Source organism: Mustela putorius, unplaced genomic scaffold (assembly GCF_011764305.1).
Source record: "Mustela putorius furo isolate JIRA1106 unplaced genomic scaffold, ASM1176430v1.1 tig00000508_pilon_pilon_pilon, whole genome shotgun sequence".
NCBI classification, from domain to species: Eukaryota; Metazoa; Chordata; class Mammalia; order Carnivora; family Mustelidae; genus Mustela; species Mustela putorius.
Window position 1 is genome coordinate 3,618,077 of NW_025421402.1, and position 22,464 is coordinate 3,640,540.

A 22,464-nucleotide genomic window follows, 5' to 3' on the forward strand; every position below is an offset into this window, starting at 1 on the left:
CTTTTTTAAGATTTTATTTGTTTATTTGACAGAGAGAGATATCACAAGTAGGCAGAGAGGCAGGCAGAGACAGAGGGGGAAGCAGGCTCCCCGCTGAGCAGAGACCCCCCATGCGGGGCTCGATCCTAGGACCCTGTGATCATGACCTGAGTCAAAGGCAGAGGCTTTAACTTACCGAGCCACCCAGGCACCCCGCACCAGTTAGTAATTCTTTAAATGAAACATATCCATTCTGTGCCCTCTTTAGCATGTATCATACATCTTGGCATTTAAAAGTAAATACACATGTCATTTATTCACGGCCCTTGGCCACACGCAGCCTCTCCCCCTTCCCTAGAGGGCTGGCCACACAGGAGCGTGGCTGCCTTTCACGGCCGGCTCTCCTCGCTGTGGAGTGGCAGTGGAGGGCCTGGGTCAGGCCCTGCCTGGGTGCCCGTGCCCTCTGCCAGGTGACTCAGTGTCCTGCCAGGCAGGAGGCGGGCCCTGGAGACCCGATCCCCATCCCTGGCCTCTGACTCCGCAGCTATAAGTGAATGTGACTAACTCTGCCGGACCCTGAGTCAGCCCTACAGAGCTTGTCCCAGGCTGGGGGAAGGGCGGCTCTAGGGAGGGGGAGGGGTGTTGGCTGTCCTGGAGGGCTTGTAGCCCCGGGGGTTTTGAAGACCCTGGTGTGGTGGGATGGGCAAAGAGCAGAGATTGGGGAATTCCTGGCCCCACTGGTCCGTGATGAAATGCCAGGTACCACCCTGAGTCTCTGGCCAAGTTCTTGCTTTCTTTGCCTTTAGCAGGGCTGTGACCTTGGGATCAGCTGCATCTGTTCAGCTCCAGCTGGTTCAGATTTCAGGGTGGCCAATAGGTACTTCCTTCCCTACCCCTCAAACTAGTGTCACAGACCACTAGGCCAAATCACGGATGGTTGGAACATGAGGGAATCCGCACATAAATTCTCTTTGATTTTGGAGTGTGCCTCTGGACTCTGGACACAATGCATGCCTGGGGCCCTGGGAACTCTCTAGCAACCGGATGAGAGCATCTCTACATCATAAAGGCTGGAAGACTTGTAGGTTTTCTGAGCCCATCCGGTCTCATCTGTATTCCTGGCCCTCTTGCCTGCCATCTCATGTCCCCAGGCCGCCTGAGCACAGCAGCCTCATCCCTGCTTGGGTTAAGGAGTATGTCCCTTGGGAAACAGAGGGTAGAGCGCTAGGACATCTGACTTATTTCAGCCCAGCAATGGAAGGGGCTCCTTCAGGTCATGAATCACCTACCGGTCTCTGGGAGTCTCAGAGGAACCTGGACGGCCATGTCTCAACCCCCCTGCGGAGGCTCTGGGCCTGGGCTGGAGGGAGGGTGCAGGAGAACACTGGGTCTCCTTCTAGCCCTGAATGGCCAGGGTCGGGGCTCTTTCCCTGGGCCCTAGGTTGGCTCCCTACCCCTCCCAGGAGCTCAGAGGAGATGAAGGGTTGGAATGTGGCTTCCTTCCTCCTACCTGCTGGCCTTCAGGAAATAGAAAAGTTTTCTTTCAATGAGGAACTACGTCAAGAGGTCCGGACTACCGTAATATCTAGAAGGCCATGGTCCATGGCAGATGGATCTGAGGAGGCTGGCCTCTTTGGGGGGACTCTCTGGGGCCCAGCAGAAGCCAGGGTAGCGTCACCTTCTGCACCTTCTACAAGCTCCAAACCCCCAGGCCCGAGAGAAGAATCCAGAAGAGATGAGGGAGGGGAGCCCAGGGGGTCCCATGGGGCCACAAAGAGCTGAAGCAAAAGCGCCAACATGTGGGGAGCCCTGGGTTCTGGAGCTTTATTGAGCAGCAGCTGCAGAATTAACAAAGGGAAGCGGGAGGGGTCACGGGCTCCCGTTGCTGGGTGCAGGTTTCAAGTGGGGCTTTGCAGAGGATGTAATTAGTGTGGTGGCTGCTTCGTGAGAGATGTTTGGCTGCTCATGCTGGTCAAAGTGCCCTTTGGCAAGGAGGCCTGGGGGTAAGAGAGTCTAAGAAATCTCCTTGTGTGGGGCTGGGGTCATGGAGCATTTTCATAAGTCAGCAGGCATGTGCTGACCCCGTGTCTTACAGTGTGCTGGCCCCCGGGCCTTAGCTGCCCACGGCCCCGCCTCTACATGCTGGTCTCCTGGAGCGGAGCTCAGTCGGCTCCTCTGTGGCCGTCCGCGTGGGGTCCAAAGGAGGGAGACTGAGGCTCAGTCAGGCACTCTGCAGGGCGGGCTGTGAGGCTCTGCGCCAGCAGGAATGCCCCCTAACCCCACGGTGTGCAAGACAGAGGTTAAGCGGCAATAAGCGCGTCCTTGATGGCGCTGGTGAGAGGGAAACGCACGCCTGTGCTGCAGAAGGCACCCCGGAAATCATCCAAGTCCAGAGCCCACACCATGGCGCCAGCCAGCTGCCTGCTTCTCAGGTACTGCACCTGCAGGGAAGACCCAGAGGGGGCAGAGCTGGCTTCCTGGGGCCAGAGTGTGCATGGGGCGAACGTGCGGCCTGGGCCCCTGCCTACGGGAGGGAACAGCAGGCACCCGAGACCTGAACCCACCCCTCCCCCATGACCCAGCACGGGGTGCCCTCGGGTGCAGGGGACCTGACTCTGGCTGCTTGGAGCAGGCCCTCCCTCTCCCTCTTCATCCTGGGACGTGGCCTTGAGAACCTACCTTCTTTTGGACGCTCTCTTTGTCATCGTACCCCACCCACTGGTTGCCCTTGGTGGCATATGGGACCTGCTGGTCAGTGAGTCTGTGGACGGTGGCTTGGTGGAGGAAGTCACAGATCTGAGCAGAGAACAGGGCAGGGTGGCGTGGAGAGCTGGGTGAGATGGTGCAGGTCACCAGGGAGAGGTCGGTCCCCAACCTCTTTCAGCCCCTTGCTTCACACTCCCCCACCCCCTCAGGGCATCCCCCCAGCCCCCAGACCTCAATCCTCAGGCTAATGTATATAAACCAGATGCAAATGTCCCAGGGTTCTCGGGGTGCCCTAGCCAGAGGACATGAAGGGGACTCTGGTCTGCCTCTGGCATCTTAAACAGGGATGTGGGAAATGAGGGGCCGACACAAGGACTGGCCCGAAGCAAAACACAGCTGCAGAGGCAAGGGTCCAGAAAGAACCTGCCTTGGGCTATTGCTCTTTTCTGGGCTGGCAGGAAAATCTCAGCTAGGGCTGGAGGGGTGTCTGGGAGCTTGGTGGTGCAGAACAGGTGTGCCAGCAGGAGGCTTAGTAGCAAGAGTCCTGACTTTCCCCCTCCCTCTTCCTCAGGGTGCTAGGTTCCCCAGAACATATGTTTTTATTCCCAAAGAAACAAAAGGAGGTGGGCTGGATGGCTCCCCCTCAGGGCCTCTGGGTGTGTGGGGCTCTCCCTAGCTCATACCTCATAGTAGGCCAGGGTCCCTTCTTCCTTGGTGAAGAGGCCTGGCAATCCGGGCCCTGAGATTGGGGCCCCCACACCGAAATTGGAGGAGGCCAGGGTGAAGCTCCTTCCAAAGGCTGGGATGCCCATCACCAGCTTGTCCGCTGGGGCCCCCTGACTCAACATGTAGCCCACGGCATAGTCCTGGGAGGGGAGGGGAGAGTTGTCAGCGGGGCTGCGGGTGCAGGGCGGGCAAGACCCGGCAGTTCTCACCGCTGCCTGGACAGGTGGAGCTCCAGGGGTGCCTGCCATCTAGGACTTGCTTCCTTCTGGGAGCTGATAATTGCAGTCGAAAATGTATTTTGTAGCTGCATTCTCAAAAAAACGGTCTTAGGTACAGGAAGCAATTATTACTATTGGTAGCCAATCAGGTGGTTGGCTTAGGTTACACACCAAGTGCAAGGCTGGTCTAGAGCAGGCTCCTGCCTCTTCCCTTCTGCCGCCATGGAGCACTCACAGATTTTGGGCCTCAGTTTCCTCATCTGCAGAGTGGGCCCCGTAAGCCCTCCCTTGAGGGGCAAAGGGTTGATGTGTGAACACTGGCAGGTGGTGGGTCTCTGTGGCCCCCTCCTGGCCAGCCACCCTCTCCTTCCAGACACTCACAGCGTTGTTGAATCTGTCGGAGCTCGCATCCATCTGGCCTCGGAACAGGGGGCTGTGATGACCTGTGGTCTGACGCCAGGCTCCGTGAAAGTCATAGGTCAGGAGGCTGATGAAGTCCAGGTGTCTGGAGAAGAGAGGTCAGAGGGGGAGGCAGGGAATTAGAACGGCTCTTGGCCTCACATCCATCACCCCAGCACGAGGGGAGAAGGGCAGGCAGGCGACCCCGAGGCAGGCCCCGTAGAGCCCTGCGGTCCACTGTCCAGGCTGCCTGGCCTCTTCTGCCGTGCCATGTTCTGCTGGATTTCCTAAAATCTGTGTCTTCGAGTCCACTGAGACATCAGCCCCGTGAGGCTGTGAACTGCTCTTCTCCAAGTGCGGGAGAGGGCTGGAAGAGGAGGAGCTGTGGACAGGGGAGGGTCGCCTGCATGTGTGAAGGCACCTGGAGGCATCTAGCAATGCAAAGTGTTAATGCTGCTTCGCTGTGTCTCTAGTGACTAGCGCTCTGCTGGGTGGTGGGGTGGGGATGGGGGATGGGGGCATGCCTGGAGCAGAGGAAATGCCCCGAGGTGGCTGGCTGCTTTGTATATCATTTCCACAAATGAATTCATAGAAACTCTCTCAACGCGTTAACACAATATCCCATATGAAAACGGAAGCACGGGGCGCCTGGGTGGCTCAGTGGGCTTCGGCCTTCAGCTTTGGCTCAGGTCTCGATCCCAGCGTCCTGGGATGGAGCCCCACATCGGACTCTCTGCTCGGTGGGGAGCCTGTTTCCCTTCTTCTCTCTCTGTCTGCCTCTCTGTCTACTTGTGATCTCTCTCTCTGTCAAATAAATAAAATCTTAAAAAAATAAAAAGAAAGAAAACGGAAGGACAGGGATTATGGTGCCTCATTTGACAAACGGGGAGACTGAGGCAGGGAGTGCAGCAGGAACTTGCTCAAGGCCACACATCCAGTTTTTGGAAGAAAGGGGCTCGAAGCCCAGGCTTGTGACTCCACATGGAGTGCTGGGGCAGGGTGGGGCAGGAGACTCACTGGGATATCTGGGTGATGTCGTAGCCACTGTCGATGGTCACCTTCCCAGCGGACACAGCGGCACTGAGCAGTAGCTGCTGCTTTGTTTCCTCCTGGGCTTCCCTCGCGAACTCAGCCTTCATTTCCTGGTTGGGGGAGAGGCAGGTGAGGGACAGGGGCCCCGGCTACGTGCGAGGGAGCCCTGGGACAGAGGCCGAGGTCTCGGAGCATGTGATTGACCTTCCCTATCTGTGGGAACCCCCACCCTGTCTGGGTTTTAGGGGGAAATGCTAGAGCGGCCAATGGGTGGTCCCACTTTGGCCTCGCCCACCCTTCTCCTAAAAAGCTGTTTGGATCCGTCATGTCCCCACACCCCACGCACATCCATCAGGATTCACTTGCTCCCTGTCCTGGGAGGGACCATGAGGACTGACGGTGGTCCTCACTGGCCCACAGATCATCTTGGAAAAGATTTGTTTTTCAGTCTGTGTTTTGTTCATGCCAGTACAGGAGACCACAAAATTCAAGTGGTCTTTAAATTTATATCCAGTTGTTTTTAAGATTAAAATGCTGTTGGTGCTGTGGACAATTCGTTTAGACAGTCCCTCTGCGCCTGTGGTCATAGAGACACTCAGACTGCCCTCATCCGAGGGGGCCACGTGTCCCCAAGGCTGTGCGTGCTGGTGAGTGACATCTGTTTGGAATCAAACAGTGGGAAATGCTGCTCCCCCGTTAGGTGGGCACTCTGCTGAGTGACCTTCTGCCTCCAAGGACCCCACTGCACCTCCCACCGCAGTCACAAGACAGGCCAGTTTGTCTTTCCCCCGTGGGTCCCCAGACTCTGCAGCCTGGAGGCCTCAGCGTCCCCCCACCTGCCCTCAGGGGACCAGCTGCCCAAGACAGCTCCTGCCCACACAGCCCCTTGGAGCCAGTCCACCTCGCTCCCGCCCCCGCTTCCCCTACACGGCCAGCACCTTGACCAGCCTGGTGAAGGAGCGCTTGTCTCTCCGCCCAGGGTGGAGCCAGGCCAAGTCCAGCCCGTCGAAGCCGTGGGTTCGCAGAAACGGTGGCACCGACTTGATGAAAGTCCTGCGACTCCGGGACTTGGATGCTATTTTGGAAAATCTAGGGCCCGAATCACCCCAGTGGAGTGCTCAGCGTGGACAGGCTGGTGGTCTCGGGCATCTCAAGGGGTTTCTGAGGCCTGTGAAGTGGGGGCCTGAACCCCGAGTTCCAGAAGGGCGTGGCTGGGACAGGACCCACCACCAGGCATCTCAGCAGAGCTCTGGAGCTGCCAGTCCCGGGTTCCAGGCCCTGTGCTCACGCCCACTAGCCAAGCGGCCTTGGAAGGGTCATAACCCGCATCTCAGTTTCCTTGTTTGTAAAGTGGGGATCATTAGGGTGTCTCACGGTGCTGTGGTGGGGTTCCCCTGTGATCGTGGCTGGATGGGGTGTCTGATGCCCAGTGATCACCCAGTAAGTGGGAGCAAGTAGGGCCATGACTTGCCCCCTTTTTGGGGCCTGCTCCAACCCTACCCACTCCAGGGCACACCCCCAGGCTCTCCACACTCCCCGGTTTTCCATTCCTTCCCTCTCTCTCCTTCAGACCTAAGGGAAGTATCCCCCAGAAGTTCTGTGTTCTCAGGTCTGAGAGGCAGTAAGTGGAGCATCTGTAGTATGTCAGAAGACCCACCGGCAATGTACTGTGTGCCCCCCTCTCTGGGCTCCAGTTTCTTCGCTGCACATGGGGTGCCCCCTGACAACCATTTGGGCCCCCATGCCGAACCTCTCTGCAGCCCCTGTGGCCCTCTCCAGTGGGTAGGGGAGACCTATGCCTCCTCCCACATTCCATCACCCTCTGGGGATTGGGTCCTACCTTTGAGAACCAAAGTTCCATCCTCCAACAGATAAGAGGGTCTTCAGGCTGGGGTTCCTGAGGGGCACAGGGAGGCAGGAGGGCCAGGTGGAGTGAAGCTGTTGTAACATGGGCTGGCGCCATGGGTGGGAGGCTGTTGCAGGCTTCTAGCATTGGGTGGCAGGTCTTTCCAACCCTGAGATTCAGGGTTGTAGGAGGCATGGACTATGGTGGGGGGGTGCGGGTAACTCTGAGGTGTGCTGCCCGTTTTTATTTCCCCTGAGCGGGGAAGCCAGGTAATGGCAAAATAGGGTCATGAGTATTTTCCATGTTCCCTCAAGAGGCACCCCCGGGGGGAGAGAGGGCTCCCTTTCCCCAGGGGAGCTCAGCTGGCCTTGCTCTACAGCCTGCCTCTGTCATCACTGGGTATGGCCCAGCACGTGCCCTCGTCACCTGCTCCCCCCAAAGCCCAGGCCCTCCAATTCCCCAGCCAGGGTCCCAGGGATCATCACGCAGCCTCCTGAGCCCAGGCACCCTGCCCTGGCACCAGCCAGCCGGTCTAGCCCTCTCTCCCCCTCCGGTCCTGGCAGCCTGGAGCCCAACCTTAACTTGAGCATGTTCAGCGTGTCATAGAGGGTGACATCATTCCACTCCCAGGTGTCGATCTCGTTGTTGCTTATGTTGGCGAAGCTGTAGATGACGTGGGTGCACAGGAAGGGGTCGATGGCATCTGGGAAGCAGCTCCCCAAACCGTCCCTGTACTGCGACCAGCTGCTGTAGTAGCAGACCAGTTTGTACGCAGAACCTGGAGGAGAAGTCTGGGGTGATGCCCGAGCCAGGATGGAGCCAGGGGCCTCTGGCAGAGCTCCGCACTGAGCCCTGACGGGGTACTGGGGGCCGGATGTGAGCCAAGTTAGCATTCTCAACACAAGGGGCTGTCTCGGTTCCCTCTGCTTCTGATGAAATTAAGGCCTATTCTGAAAATGCTTTGAACGACTAAATGCAGTGGGTGAATATGCCGCAGACTAAGGACAGGGCACCGTGTGTGGTGAGCATGGGGGCTGGTGAATAAAGGGAAAAGGGGACTCGGTGCAAGTAAAGAAGGCTTCCTGGAGGCAGTGGCTTGGCAGGAGAGGAGAGACCCAGCCCCAAACAGCCAGTGTCAGAAGACCCTGGCCATCAGAGTGGAGCCTCGTGGAACCTGCAGGGGTCGTCGATCTGGGAGGCTCTGCTTCTTCTCTGCCTTCCTGCGGGAGTGTCCCTAACTTGTAACCCACCCGGGGAGGGGCATGGTCCCTAGTCCCCCTCAGCCTGTCCCCCAAGCTGGGGCATGATCACAGCGGACCAGGAAGTTCTTCCTCTCCTCATTCCAAGTCCACCTGCTGCAGAGCGAGCCTTTTCTGCCCTCTCAGTTACGGAGGGAGGACAGTGGGCATTGATACCCCCCGCTGCCCCTGGGCCCATCTGTGGTGCCCACCAGGCCACAAGTCCAGGCCTTAAGTGGACCAGAGCCTTGGAATGGTTTTTCTTTCGAAAAATTTCAAAAACACAGGAAAATAGAGGATAGTATCATAATCATCCGTATGCATATGGCCTCGGTTTAACCAATGTTACTATTTCTGAGTCATTTGATGCACAGGAGAAACTGGAAAGTTCTTCCCCCTGCCAGGATCTCCTCCGCATCAACCTCCCCACAAAGAGGGGTACTTACAGCTCTGGAGCAGCACCAGGACCACGAAGCCTGAAGAGAAACCCGGAGTCAGAACCCCCTGCGAGGACCTCCTGCCCTCCCTTCTGCTGCCCCATCCCCCACCCGGGCCATCAAGGGGTTAACAGCCTCTGTGCTGCAGGTCCCCTGGCCTGTTTGGGCCTCTCAGGCTGAAAACCCACAGCCACGCTGGCCTTGACCGGCCCCCAGACCTGTCTGAGCCGCCCTTAACACCATCCTGGCAGCGGCAGAGCGGCCCTGGTGTGGTCGGGTCCTGGGGTGCCCAGCTCCTGCGTCCAGCCGCCGAGACAGGGGTCTCTTCCCAGGGCCTCATGCTTCCTTTTTATACCTGTCCCCTTCCACTCCCACGGGCCCCCAGACATCCCATTTACGGGAACTGAGCTGTGTCAAGGAAGGAACTACGGGGCTGGGACGTGGCCGGGGAGGAGGAGCACTGCGGGCCACCCGAAAATTGAGAAACCCTGGAGAGTTTTGAAAACTTGGGGCAGGTCTCTGGGGGGCATCTGCCACCCACGGGGCTGACAATCTGGTGGCTCCTGGGTGAGTGACCCAGCCTCCTTCGCAGCCACCTTCCTCATTGCCTTCTGCACCTCCCCAACCCCGGCCTCCCCTCACTTTTCTGCCTGCAGTTCCCAGACTTTTCTGGCTGCCTCTCGGCCGGCATCACCAGCCCTCCACGCAGGCCCTCGGCCAGGTGGAAAGCCCGCACAGCTGAGTTCTGTAACCCGTAGCGCCCTAAACAGGCTGTTATTTACTTTCTCCCCAGGCCTGCCACATCCTGCCTGATTCACTCCCCCCTCAGACTTTCTTTCTCCAACCCTGGTTCCCACAGCCTGGTTGCTGTGCTGATAATTTAAGGGAAACCAGGGGAGGAATGGAAAATTAATCCCCCCCCACCACCACCCCCGGCTGCTCTGAGGCCTGAAGCTGTTTTGCTTCCTTTTTGAAATGGCGGTTCCAGGGAGAGGGAGGTATTCTCCCGCAAGCCTAGGGCTGCTGTGAAGGACCAAGGAGTTAATCCCTGCAGCTCCAGATTTCCCCCAGGAGCAAATAATCCCAGAAGGTTGAGAACCTCCGTAATGTCTGTCTGTGATGCTTCTGACACCCAGACCTCACGATGTCACCCCCCCCACCCCCAAGTCCTTGAATGACTCCTTATCATTGTCAGGGTAAGAACGGAACTTCTTAAGGAGGCTGTGCAGACTTTGCCCTTTGTCTGGGGATACTTCCTTTGGCTAAGGATCCAGGACAACTCCATTCTCCGCAGGCTGCAAATTAATGAATAGGCAGTGAGTGAACATTTCCAAACTCCAAGAGCCAGAGTGGGTCAGAGGGTTTCTTCACAAAGTTCTTTTATTTGTACCCTAACGTTAGGTAATAATCCGACTCTGGCCACCGCGGTTTCCCAGGCCTCTCTCTGTGAGTGAGGTCTCTCCCCTCCTGCTGCTCCTCTCCCTTCCTCTCTCTGTAAAACTGGAACGACTCCTCTTTACTGGTCAAGGGGTGGATAAGAAATGCTTTGTCCAGAGTCACTTTCTGCGTACCAAAGGGCCACTGCCTCTCCCTTCTGAGGCGACTGCCTCCTTTTGGACCCTTCAGGGTAGACAGCAATACCAGTCGGCGATAACTTTTCCTCATTCATTGCACGCTGAGAAGGGGACTTCCTCTAATTGTTAAAAGAGGTATTTACAAAGTCACATGCAATAAAAATGTGTTCAGGGGCGCCTGGGTGGCTCAGTGGGTTAAGCCTCTCTCTGCCTTCAGCTCAGGTCATGATCTCAGGGTCCTGGGGTCGAGCCCCACATTGGGAATCTCTGCTCAGCAGGGAGCCTGCTTCCCCCTCTCTCTCTGCCTGCCTCTCTGCCTACTTGTGATCTCTCTCTCTCTCTCTCTGTCAAATAAATAAATAAAATCTTTTAAAAAAATGTTTTCATTACGGGGTGAAGTATGAATTCCAATTTTCAATCTTCCTTTGTTAAAAATTATCGGTAAAATTAAAAAAAAAAAAAGCGGAGGAAACCAGCCACTTTCTTATATGTTCTCATTTATGACCTATCTTCACTTGTTAGCCTCGTCAAAATCAGGGATAAAATTGTTTTTGTCAGAGAGCCCATACTTACGAGCCCATAGGCTCAGACTGGCGCAAGTCTTTTGTCAAAACAGTTTATTAATTCCACATGTTCTATAGGAAAGTGGCATTGTCACAAAAAATGGCCAAGATATCCCTGTGCCAGCCTCAGCAGTACTGGCTAAGGGTCCCATGGCTCAGCTTCTTCCACCCTCACCTCATGTCCCCCTCTTCCCTGCACTCGACCCATGCCTGCCTTCTTTTATATCCTTATATATGCTCTACCCTTGCCCACCACAGGGCCTTTGCACTTGCCTATCAACAACCGAAGGTCCTGAAGTTTTAAGCTGTTTGCAAACTAATGAGGCAGCCAGTTTCCTGGATTCTGGCAGAAGACACAAGAATCCTAGGTCAGTTACAAAAGGACTTATTTGCACAACAAGAAGCATGAATTTCATGTTTGTGCCATTTTCTGTGATGAGAAAGCAGCTACTTTGAATTACAATTTGGACATTTTCTAGTATGATAATGCTGCTCACACTCAGAGTCTGGACATTCAGATAAGGACCCGAGCTCAGATTCCTGCCACAAGTTCCTGCTTTGCTTTTCCTGACATACCTTTTAAAAGAACCATTTACAGTTGAGCCCATGAATAGTTAGTGACCTCCACCCCAACCACCTTGTAAGTAATAGGTGCTGGCTCTCTATCTCCTGCCTCCAGAGGACCACCCTTCTTCCTGCTGATGACCATTTATCCTTGTTTCTGGGATTTTTAAGTAAAAAAATCTTGTGTCTTGACATTCCTCATGTGACGGTATAGAAACCATGCCTCTAGTCAAAATAACCCCAGGGTTTTCACTTTCCCAGAATGGGAGCTCTGATGCTGGAGGTGCCACTGACCGACCTCCTGGGGATGGTTTGTGCCTCTTTCTTAAGCAGGTCATAATCTGCATTTACTTCACTTAACACACAGCTACGGGCCCCCAACACACTTCCCTTGGCCCCACATTCCGGGGGTGGGCAGGGGTGACGTCGGAGCAGCCCAGGTGGGTGCTGTGTATGCAATGTCTTGCCCCACAGCAGAGGAACTCTTGAGTTTAAGAAACCCAAAGCTTGTACAACGCGCAGCGAGCCTGCCTCTCCTTGGACCTGCAGGGAGATGTTATCTTTACTATATTGGACAATGAAGCTGCCTTTTGCTCCTGGGGAAGACACTGTTTCTGTCCTCCAGGGCTGTTTGCTATACAAACGTCCTCAAAAAGGTAGCCCAGAACAAAGACAGCCTGGTCCTCTGCTCCTAGGATGTGCAGAAATACAAGAGACCCAAGGGCAGTCGTCTCCCAGCTCTGACCTATGGTCATTTCACTCCTATTCATCCTTCAGACTGCAAGCAAGGACTCGGCCAATTCTTTTGAAGTTTATTTTTAAGTTCAAGTATAATTAACATACAGTGTTATATGAATTTCAGACATATAATATATGATTTCACAAATTTATGCATTAGTGCTCATCCCAGTAAGTGTACCCTTAATCACCTTCACCGATTCCACCCATCCCCCTGCCCATCTCTACTCTGGTAACCACCAGTTTGTTCTCTGTATTTAAGAGTCTGTTTTTTTAATTTGCCCTTTGTTTGTTTGTTTTGTTTCTTAAATTCTACATATTAGTGAAATCATATGGTATTTGTCCTTCTTTGATTTATTTCACTTTACATTATACCTTCTAGATCCATCCACATCATTGCAAATGGTAAGATTTTCTTTTTTATGGCTGAGTAATATTCCATTGCATATATATATGTGTGTGTGTGTGTATACACACACACACACACACACACACATGCAATGGAGAAAAAAATATATATCTCATATCTTCTTTATCCACTCATCTATGGATGGACACTTGGGTTGCTTCCATATCTTAGCTATTGTAAATAATGCTGCAATAAACATAGGGGTACATGTATCTTTTTTAATTAATGGTTTCATTTTCTTTGGGTAAATGCCCAGTAGTAGATTTACTACATCATATAATAATTCTATTTTTAATTTTTTGAGGAACCTCCATTCTGTTTTCCAGAGTGGCTGCATCCATTTGCATTCCCACCAACAGTGCAAGAGGGGTCCCCTTTCTCCGCATCCTAGCCAACACCTGTTGTTTCTTGTGTTATTGATTTTGGCCATTCTGACAGTTGTGAGGTGGTATCTCATGGTGGTTTTGATTTGCATTTCCAGGATGATGAGTGACGATGAACATCTTTTCATGCGTCTGTTGGCCATCTGTATGTTTTCTCTGGAGAAATGTCTATTTATGACTTCTGCCCATGTTTAGTTGGATTACTTGTTTTTTTTTTTTGTGCTGGGTTGTATCAGTTCTTTCTATATTTTGAATATTAACTGGGATTGGGTTAATTTTATTCACTATTGTGTCCATTTTTAGTTATTGACACGGAGTAGATGCTTAGTAAAATACTCACTGAATGACTAGATAAATGAATGAATGAGTGATCTCAAGAATGGTCCATATCTCCAAACTCCTCTATTCTGAGTTTGGAACCTGACATTCATCTCATTCAATAGTTCTTGTCACTCTGAATAAGCCCCCATGTTACCCTGGTCATCCATGTACTCATCCGACCAATGCTTACCGAGCCCTTACAGGTACCTTGCACTGTAGGGGAGGACAGAGACAGAGAGATGAGTGAGAATAGAGTCAGTCCCCATTCTCTTGAAGTATATGGTCTGTCAGAGAAGATGGACATTAAACAAAGAATCACCTAGTAAGTTATTTATTAGAATTGTGAGAAGTTTACCAAGAGGGAGTTGGGAGACTTTGTAAGTGGTGTGGGTCATCGGGGAAAGCTTCCATGGGAAGCGATGTGTAAACAGAGGTGAGAGAGAAGGGAAGGTTTCTGGTCTGGCTAAAGAGCATGGGAGGCAGAAGAGACAGAAAAAGCCTGGGGTGGGAAGAGGCCGCCATGTTGCAGGAACTGAAAGACCTCAAGAGTGGTTGAGGCGGGGAGGGGAATGAGGGCGGCATGGATGGGGCTGGACCAGGAGCAGGAGTGTGGACAGAACCACGTCTCCCAGGACAAGTTCTTGACCCCCTGGGGTGGCCTTTTGGGCATAACTGTTTTGAGGATCCCTTCTTTTCTCATGAGGTGTCAAAGCAAACAGATGCGGTATTAACTTCCCACAAGATATTTGAAGGGGAAGTCCTCATTTTACAGGCGACTCTTCTCCTCCAGATGTGGACTTCTGCCAGGCAGGAGTTCAAGTTCATTTGCAAATCCGCAGCTCCGGCTCAGTGTTGTCGTTGGCTCTTGTCCATGCCATCAACGACTCAGAGACAGAAGCACTCAGTCAGACAAGAGAACAATTACTTGGGAAAAGGGAAAAGGATTCAGACTTTAGGAAGAAAGACTGGATCGTCAAATACAAAACACAAGCGTTTAGAGGGAAAATCGAGACGACCAAGGCTACCATATTCACAGTGGAAACCAGCCGCTTTCTTATATGTTCTCATTTATGACCTATCTTCACTTGTCAGGGATAAAATGGTTTTTGTCAGAAAGCCCATACTTAGGACAACCAGTCAAGGCTTGTCGTAAGCCCTGAACCAGTCAGGAAACCTGTTGTTTGGGTTTTTATCCTGATGCACTATGTCTGCCCCACCTCTCGCCTCCCCCCATCCCGTGTGGTGTACAATCAGGAATCAGGGTCAGGTTTTGCTTCTACCAGTTTTCTTTCCTTGTGTGCAAATTCTTGCCATTGAGAAAACTTTAGGATGATTAACACTCTTCCAACTCAACGTCATTAAATTAATGTTTTGTTTCGGTTGATGAAAGTTTATTTCCATATGCATATTAAGAGGGATTGATTAATACACACATACTTTGTTTTTGTTTTTTAAAGATTTTATTTATTTATTTGAGAGAGAGAGAGAGAGCACAAGCAGGGGGAACTGCAGGCAGAGGGAGAGGGAGAAGCGGGCTCCCCGAGAAGCAGGGAGCCCGGCTCTGAGCTCAGTCCCAGGACCCCGGGATCATAACCTGAGCCGAAATCAAGAGCCAGTTGCTCAATTGACTGATCCACTCAGGTGCCCTTTACCATCTTTATTAGCATGATTTTCTCTAAGATTCCCATATTTGTTAATAGTTCTGGCTTGCCAGGAAGTGAAATTTCTCACTTCCAGTAATGCTGGAATTTTTTGTCATAAGGCTTGCTCCTGAGAAGTTTCTTCATCATAGATATCATTCCCATATGTGAATTTTAGTCTACGTTCTTTAATAATGGGTTCATCCTACCTAATTAAGCGTTATTTTTGGCATAGTCAATATCTAATTATATCCTGGTGAGAAAAAGGACAGATTCTTACTGAACCTATGTAAATGACCTCCATGATTGTAAGTATCAATTCCCTCTAGAGACATAAACTATAGCGATTTGGTTATAGTTTCCCCCTCAAACTTATAAAATAGGAAATTTGGTCACAAAAAAAGAAAAGAAATCAGTAAACTCACTTTCCATATTATCTGACATTGGTTTGTAGGTGAGAACTATCAATACACATCATTAATCTGCAGAACTATTTTTCTCATTGTCCTGATGACATGTTGGCTTATAATCTATATTAATATCTCTCGTGGAATTTTTTTTCTTTTGAAATTTGAAAGTTCAATTGGGATAAAATGACACTGAGGGTGCTTTAATAGGCTGTAAGCATAAAAATAAACACTGGGTTTGAAGATATAAAAGTTTTTTTTTCAAGATTTTATTTATTTATTTGACAGAGAGAGATCACAAGTAGGCAGAAAGGTGGGGGGCAGGGAAGCAGGCTCCCCGCTGAGCAGAGAGCCCGATGTAGGGCTCAATCCCAGGACCCTGAGATCATGACCTGAGCTGAAGGCAGAGGCTTAACCCACTGAGCCACCCAGGCGCCCAAAGATATGAAAGTTTTAACATGGAAAATATTTTCTTTTCCTCCTTGTATCATTATTTTATTTATCTTTTTAAAAATTTTATCATGTTATGTTAGTCACCATATGGTATATCATTAGTTTTTGATATAGTATTCCATGATACTTGTAGAATATTTCATTAATTTTTTAGATTGATTACATGTTGAAATGTTAATATTGTAGAAATACTGGGTTAAATAAAATATATTATGACAATCTTTTTTTTTCATTTTTTCAAATATTTTATTTATCTATTTGATAGAGAGAGACACAGCAAGAGAGGAAACAAGTAGGAGGAGTGGGAGAGGGAGAAGCAGGCTTTGCCCCGAGCAGGAAACCCATTGTGGGGTTTGATTCCAGAACCCCAGGATCATAACCTGAACCGAAGACTGACATTTAACAATGGAGTCACTGAGGCGCCCCTATTATAATATTTTTTAAAAGTGCTTCATTCTAGTTTGTGTAGGTATAATCTGTTGAGGGTAAGAAATTGATGGAACAGAAAGGTTTTTTTTTTTCTTTATGTCCGTTAGTGTAAATATGAATCATAACAAGATCAGTTCATTTAGTTCTAGGAAGTTGATTTTTATTGTGCTGCTCTTGGGTTAGGTGGTCTTCTTCTACAGAGCTGTTTGGTTTTCCACTGTTCCCACACACAACCACTCAGCTCTGCTGTGGAAGCGGGAAAGCAGCCACAGATATCGGTGACACAATGAGTATCACTGTATTCCAGTAAAACTTTATTTACAAAAAGATACAGCTAGTTGCGTTCGTCCGGAGGGCCACAGGTGGCTGACCCATGTTTAAATTTAGACCAAAACCACTCCACAGATTCTGATTTCATCCCTTAATTCAGTCTACCAGGGCCACGGTAGAGAGGGCAGCTTGCACAGGGAAGCTTGTACCCATGGGGGTTTGTCCTGCGGTATCAAAAGTCAACAGTTCAATTCTTTATTGATGCCCTTTTGTAATTTCTTCCAGAGGACTCAATTCCTGCTCTTGAGTTTGTAGCAGGAGCCTTTACTAGATGCACAGAAAAAGGAAATATCATCTGTAATTGTAAGATTAATTAATTATCTATAATAATGAGATGAAATGGTTCTGGCTAATCAGCAAGAACAGAGGAGCTTGGAGTCTTTTATGAAGGGATAATATGCAATCAGTTTGCGAGACTGAGGGCATTAGTGAATCTCAAGGGCCTTTATTGTACGCCATAAAGTAAGAATGTTACCAATTGACAAGGACAATTAAGCGTCAGGACAAAATTTAAAGTAAATGACTGTGTTGACAATTAATGTGTCGCTCACTGTCCATGAACATCGGAATGTTTCTTTTCAAAGTGAAATGTGAGTGTGACTGTTTCCAACAGAATCATTGAAATGTTGAAATCAATCCATTTTACTACTCAACCTTAATAAAGCTGAATGTTTCTTTCTGATCAATAGGAATAAACAAGACGGCTCTGACAACTGTATCAGGCTAATCAGCCCTCTGGAGAATGGCAAATAGAACTTCCTATTTTTCATATCTCCCATTTCATAGAGTGAAACTAAATCCTTGTGTTGACTTTGGCCATCTTTGGTGTAAAAGATGTCTTCACAGTTTCTGCATATGGGGCCTGAATTAGGGCAGGGTCAAATTTGAAAAAGTTGTCTGAGGATACAACACATGAATTTATTTAAGTATTTAAAGGCAGAAACCAATCATAAAACAATACTTTTAAAAAACACACAACAATAGGTAGTAATAATTTAGGAACATGAACACGTTCAAAAAGAAGGAATTTTTGTTAAAATGTAGAAATATAACAAAAGAACAGAGAATTAACAGAGTATGTTTATAAAAAGGGATTTGCATCGTTTGGGATAGATTACATTGGTATAAAAACAGGCAGCAAATCTCAATTCTACATTTGCTCCTTGCATATATCATTAGTGTAATAATTTACAGTAAAAATATTTAATACTAATGAGTAATGTAATTAACATCAAGCCAACTGATTAAAAAAATTATCACATGATTTCTCCTTTTGAAGTCATTATTAATAGCTATTCTTACACAAGAAAATGAATTTTGCTTCCCCTCAGACCATCTAAGCTGGTGACACAACCTCAAATTTTTCTCTTAGTGCCTTCTTTTATGTTTTGGCGCAAGGATGCTTTCAGTTTATGATAACATTATTCTTTTCTTCCCTCTTGATAAACAAAACATACTCGTTATCTTGCATACACATCTTATTGTAACAGACATTTTTTACCCTTCTTTAAAATATCTATATGTACATTAACATAAACCAAAGGCATTTATTCAAGCTTTGCACCTGTTACTGCAGGCTATGCGATGCTGTATTAAGTAACCACAGGGGTATTTTAAAATTATTTTGTTCAAGTATCCAAAGACTGTTTATTATGAACTCAAATTAATATTAGTTTAAGGTCTTAAAGTTAACTAAGGCTCTGGAAATTATAATTTAACATACTGTGTGTTCCTTTAAAATGATACAAAATTATCTCTTTCTAAAAATGCTACCTTTTATTATTAATGTAGCTGGATTTTTTTATTTTGCAATTTTATAATCTTAAATAAATTAATTGTAGTTTATGTGACCAGAAAAAACAGTAGAAGAAATTTAGGCAATTCAAAATAACTGCACTTTCTACAAGAAAGCAAACCCGTGAGTGTACAGGCAAGAATATTGTCTTCACATTGGCTTTACGATGGTGGTAGAATCAGAGAGAAGGCCGAGAGCTGTTTATGAACCAAAATTATTAACTGGTTTAATTTTCCCAAAAAAATAACCTTGATTAGAGTATTATACAAATTTTTCTTCTTATACAATTACAGATTAGATTTTAAAACTCTTGGGTTGGTTTTTGTTCTTTTTTTTTTTTTTTTTTTAGATTTTATTTATTTGACAGAAAGAGACACAGCGAGAGAGGGAACACAAGCTGGGGAAGCGGGAGAGGGAGAAGCAACCTCTGCTGAGCAGGGAGCCCAATGCGGGGCTCGATTCCAGTCCCCTGGGATCATGACCTGAGCCGAAGGCAGACACTCAACGACTGAGCCCCAGGTGCCCCTAAACTGTTAGATTGTTTTAACTGTAATACTTTTGCTTATTTTATAACCTAGTAACCAAGGCCATTACTTAAACTCATTAATTAAACCCATTAATTAAACCCCCCAAACTGTGGGGGGTTTTCCCCCTTTTCTCCCTACATTAAAGTTTCAGCAAGAAAATAATTCTCAAAAAGTCAATAGATTTAAAGCATGAAAGTCGAAAAATATTTTAGAAATCTTTGGATTCTTCACAGTTACGTGAGTGGTTGATATGGTAATATTTCTTTCAGAAAAAAAGATGTTTGGCATAGGACCTTACTCCACTAGATTTTAAAAGATTTTATGCCGTAATCTGATTTATTATCTCCTGCCAGAAGTGGCTAAGCTATCAACTGGTTCGCTCAGAATTTTTTCATATGTATAAAATAGATAATTTTATCAACTCTTGTACAAGTTGGATGAAGGAAGAGAATCTGAGGTAGAAAAAGGCACTACTGGGTGCCCGGGTGGCTCAGTGGGTTAAGCCGCTGCCTTCGGCTCAGGTCATGATCTCAGGGTCCTGGGGTCGAGTCCCGCATCAGGTTCTCTGCTCAGCAGGGAGCCTGCTTCCTCCTCTCTCTCTCTGCCTGCCTCTCTGCCTACTTGTGATCTCTCTCTGTCAAATAAATAATAAATAAAATCTTAAAAAAAAAAAGAAACAGGCACCACTCTTATCTTTTAAGAAAGCTGATCAATTAAGTTCTCTCATTAAGCACCATTAGGTCTTTGGGACAGATTCAGTGTTGAAAATCCGAGTAATTTGGGAGTTTCCTTCTGAATTAGTAGACCCCTCTCTCCCTCGTAATACCTCGTAATCTCCTTTTTAAGCTTATATATAAATTTCAGAAGAAACACTGATTTTGAAGCATTAATTATTTAGAGAAAGAGAGCTCTTTTGTTTCCTTTCATCTCGGGTATAGGATTTTCACCTGTGTCACTATCCCCAGCTCCTGGAACCGTAATGAGTACACTGCACAAGCCACAACTCTGGGATGAGGAAAAGCTTCTGAGCTTAGAGTGAACAGAATGTCCACTGGCACCAAGACAAAACACGTGAACACAGAGAATTCGATCAATAGTTCAAGGAACACACACAGAAACCCTTTTCAACCCTGTATTTTCAAATACCAGAAAATAGCAGAATCCTCAAATCACATCCTCCGCCCTCCCACACCAAAAAAAGGTTCCCTGGGGGAATCCAATTCCAGAGATCCCACCTGCTGCCCTGGGACAGACATCACCCGGTGTTGGAGCCACGTTCCACTCCCACCGTCACCTGTGTGAGCACAACTGGTCGTGCTCCTTCGGAACCAGAAATTAACTTGGCCGAGAATCAGATTGGGCTCCATCACTTCACAGAAGACTCCCCGAGGAGCCAGGAGAGGGTGAGCTGAGTTCTCCAGGGCTCCAGGTCTGGACAAGGTGCACGTGACCTTGACACCTGTAGTGCGACCTCTAGGAATAGCTGCCAAAGCAGGACAGAGAAGAATGTTTTTAGAAAAGGGAAGAAAACGGTCTCTTGTGGAAAGTATGAGCGAGTCGGTCTTCCGACCCAACTGACCAAATATAAAGGACAAGTATTTAAAGGGAAATGTGAAAAATGACCAAGATTACCATGTTTAAACATTCCATTCGTGGTGGAAAAGAGCAGCTTTCTCACATGACCATCATATTCATAACAGACCCTCGGATTCAGCACAGCCAAACTTAGGGATCAAACATTGTTTTTGTTAGGAGTCCACATTTCTGGGACATGTTCAAGGCTTGTCATTTAGGGGAACCAGAGCCAGTGAGGTCAGCCCTGTTGATTTATTTTTTTCCCCCTCTTTTTCCTGACTGTGGTCTATGAAGTGCTCAGGCATATTGGGAGCAGGACACAGGGGCCACCTGGATGGCTCTGTCCATGGAGCATATGACTCTTGGTCTTGGAGTTGTGAGTTCAAGCCCCACGTTGGGTGTAGAGATGACTCAAAAAAGTAAAATCTTGGGGCACCTGGGTGGCTCAGTGGGTTAAGCCACTGCGTTCGGCTCAGGTCATGATCTCAGGGTCCTGGGATGGAGCCCCGCGTCGGGTTCTCTGCTTGGCAGGGAGCCTGCTTCCCTTCCTCTCTCTCTGCCTGCCTCTCTGCCTACTTGTGATCTCTCTCTGTCAAATAAATAAATAAAATCTTAAAAAAAAATAAAATCCTAAAAAAAACCCCCACAAACAAAGAAGAAACCGGGTACAGGTTCACCTCTTGCTCTTGCAATGCTCAGACATACTTGGTGAATTAATGAAAGTTGACAGTTACTCATAGAATTATGAAAATGGGCCTCTCTAGGGAAACCACATGAAGATCATGGACAAGTCAAAGTTCAGATCCCTGAGCAGACGTGTCATCGGTTTCTCAGTAAGCAGACAGGACAGGAAGTGACCCAGGCACCATTGTTGCCTGGTTGGGTGGGATGGCCGTGGCCGGGGCGGGCACCTCCATAGGGGAACCAGAGCCCCTCCATGGTAGTCACTAGGCAGAGAAAGCTGGGTGAGGAAGCACTCAAAAACTTGGGACCAGGAATTGTCACTCACCTGAGGACCCCTACATCAGTGACCTGCGTGTTGATTTCCTATAGGACCCCTGCCCTATAGAGGTCCTAGAGGGATGACCATTCTACCTCCTCCAGGCAGTTCCCTGCAGACGGTCTTGCCTGGCTCGCTCCCTCTCTCACCTCCACGGACCCCTCAGATCAGTGAGCTCTCCCTCCCCAACCCTCTGCTGTGAACTCCCCACTTCAGTCTTTCTCCTTCTGCTTCCAGACTCACCTCCTCCTGGAACCGTCCCCTGTTTCACCAAGCTCACCTCTAACGGCTCTTTCCTCTGCCTCCGGCTCTACCACCATGGAGTCGTGGGGATTTGGGAACTCCTCTGTGGTGGTGTGTTTGGCTCCCGTGTGTTCTAGCTCTCTTTCTAAACCGGGAACTCTCTTTTCCATCTGCCACATGGGGATCTCCCCAAAGCCAGGGACTCTTTTTCCCCTTTTCTTCTCAGATCTGGTATCTCCTCGGGGAAGGGGTTGTGTCTCCCGCTGAATTTCTCCACTGCCATATTGGTGCAGGAATCTGACTCTCAACGGATCTCTTCAGCGCCAGGACCACGGTCTCCAGGAAATGTCTTTGGATAATGATGATGGTGATTTCAAGCCACCGTTCTGAATGATGTCTTGAATACAGATGGTGTTTTTAGTATTCCCTCATTGGGTTTCCCTTCCTGTCCAGGCGATGATCGTATACTCCCATCCCCCCAAACATTCTCCCCCTTCTCCTCTCCATTCAGATATCCAGAAGTAAGTAGGAGTTAATGAAACACACACACGTACCCTCTCACTTCCACAAGTTCTAAATCCCATCTCGAGTGTATGGCCCTGACCTCTCTAAATAGCCCTTGTCCTCATAAGCCACAGTCTCCTCTCTGGGATTGTTTATCATGCCGGAGAAAGGAAATGCTGGTAATATACAAAACCAGGGCCCAGTGACCCCAACCCTATGCTACGCTGTGGTAGACTCAGAGAGGAACCTCTCACCCCCATTCAGCTCTGCCTCCTGCTGACCTTGGAAACATTATTCTCCCCCTTTGAGCCTTGGTTTCTTCCCAGGGTGGTGGTCAGGATTATGTGAGACATTGACTGTCAGGCTCTGGTGCATCTGCAGATGTGGGGCAGGGGCTCATTTCCTTCCTTCTCTACTCCCCTGCTCCC

General features: G+C 49.0%; 1 protein-coding gene across 1 annotated transcript; it reads right to left on the reverse strand.

Moving 5' to 3' along the window:
• Nucleotides 1-1,777: 1,777 nt before the first annotated feature.
• On the reverse strand, nt 1,778-8,934 carry CHI3L1 (chitinase 3 like 1). Its single transcript, XM_004756347.3, has 10 exons — nt 8,800-8,934; nt 8,591-8,620; nt 7,483-7,684; nt 6,901-6,957; nt 5,999-6,149; nt 5,046-5,170; nt 4,011-4,134; nt 3,369-3,551; nt 2,659-2,775; nt 1,778-2,420 (listed from the first exon to the last, which is right to left on the reverse strand). The coding sequence occupies exons 1-10, from the start codon at nt 8,822-8,824 to the stop codon at nt 2,280-2,282; spliced, it is 1,155 nt and encodes a 384-aa protein (XP_004756404.1). The 5' UTR covers nt 8,825-8,934; the 3' UTR covers nt 1,778-2,279.
• Nucleotides 8,935-22,464: the final 13,530 nt, after the last annotated feature.

Bases quoted from the DNA above. Each gene is read 5' to 3' on its own strand.
- CHI3L1 (XM_004756347.3), bottom strand. From the start codon at position 8,824: ATGGTGTTAAGGGCGGCTCAGACAG. The intron at 4,135-5,045 runs GTGAGTCTCCTG...TCTCTTCTCCAG, and splicing joins GACATCACCCAGATATCCCA to ACACCTGGACTTCATCAGCC. The intron at 2,421-2,658 runs GTAGGTTCTCAA...TCTTCCCTGCAG, and splicing joins AAGAGAGCGTCCAAAAGAAG to GTGCAGTACCTGAGAAGCAG.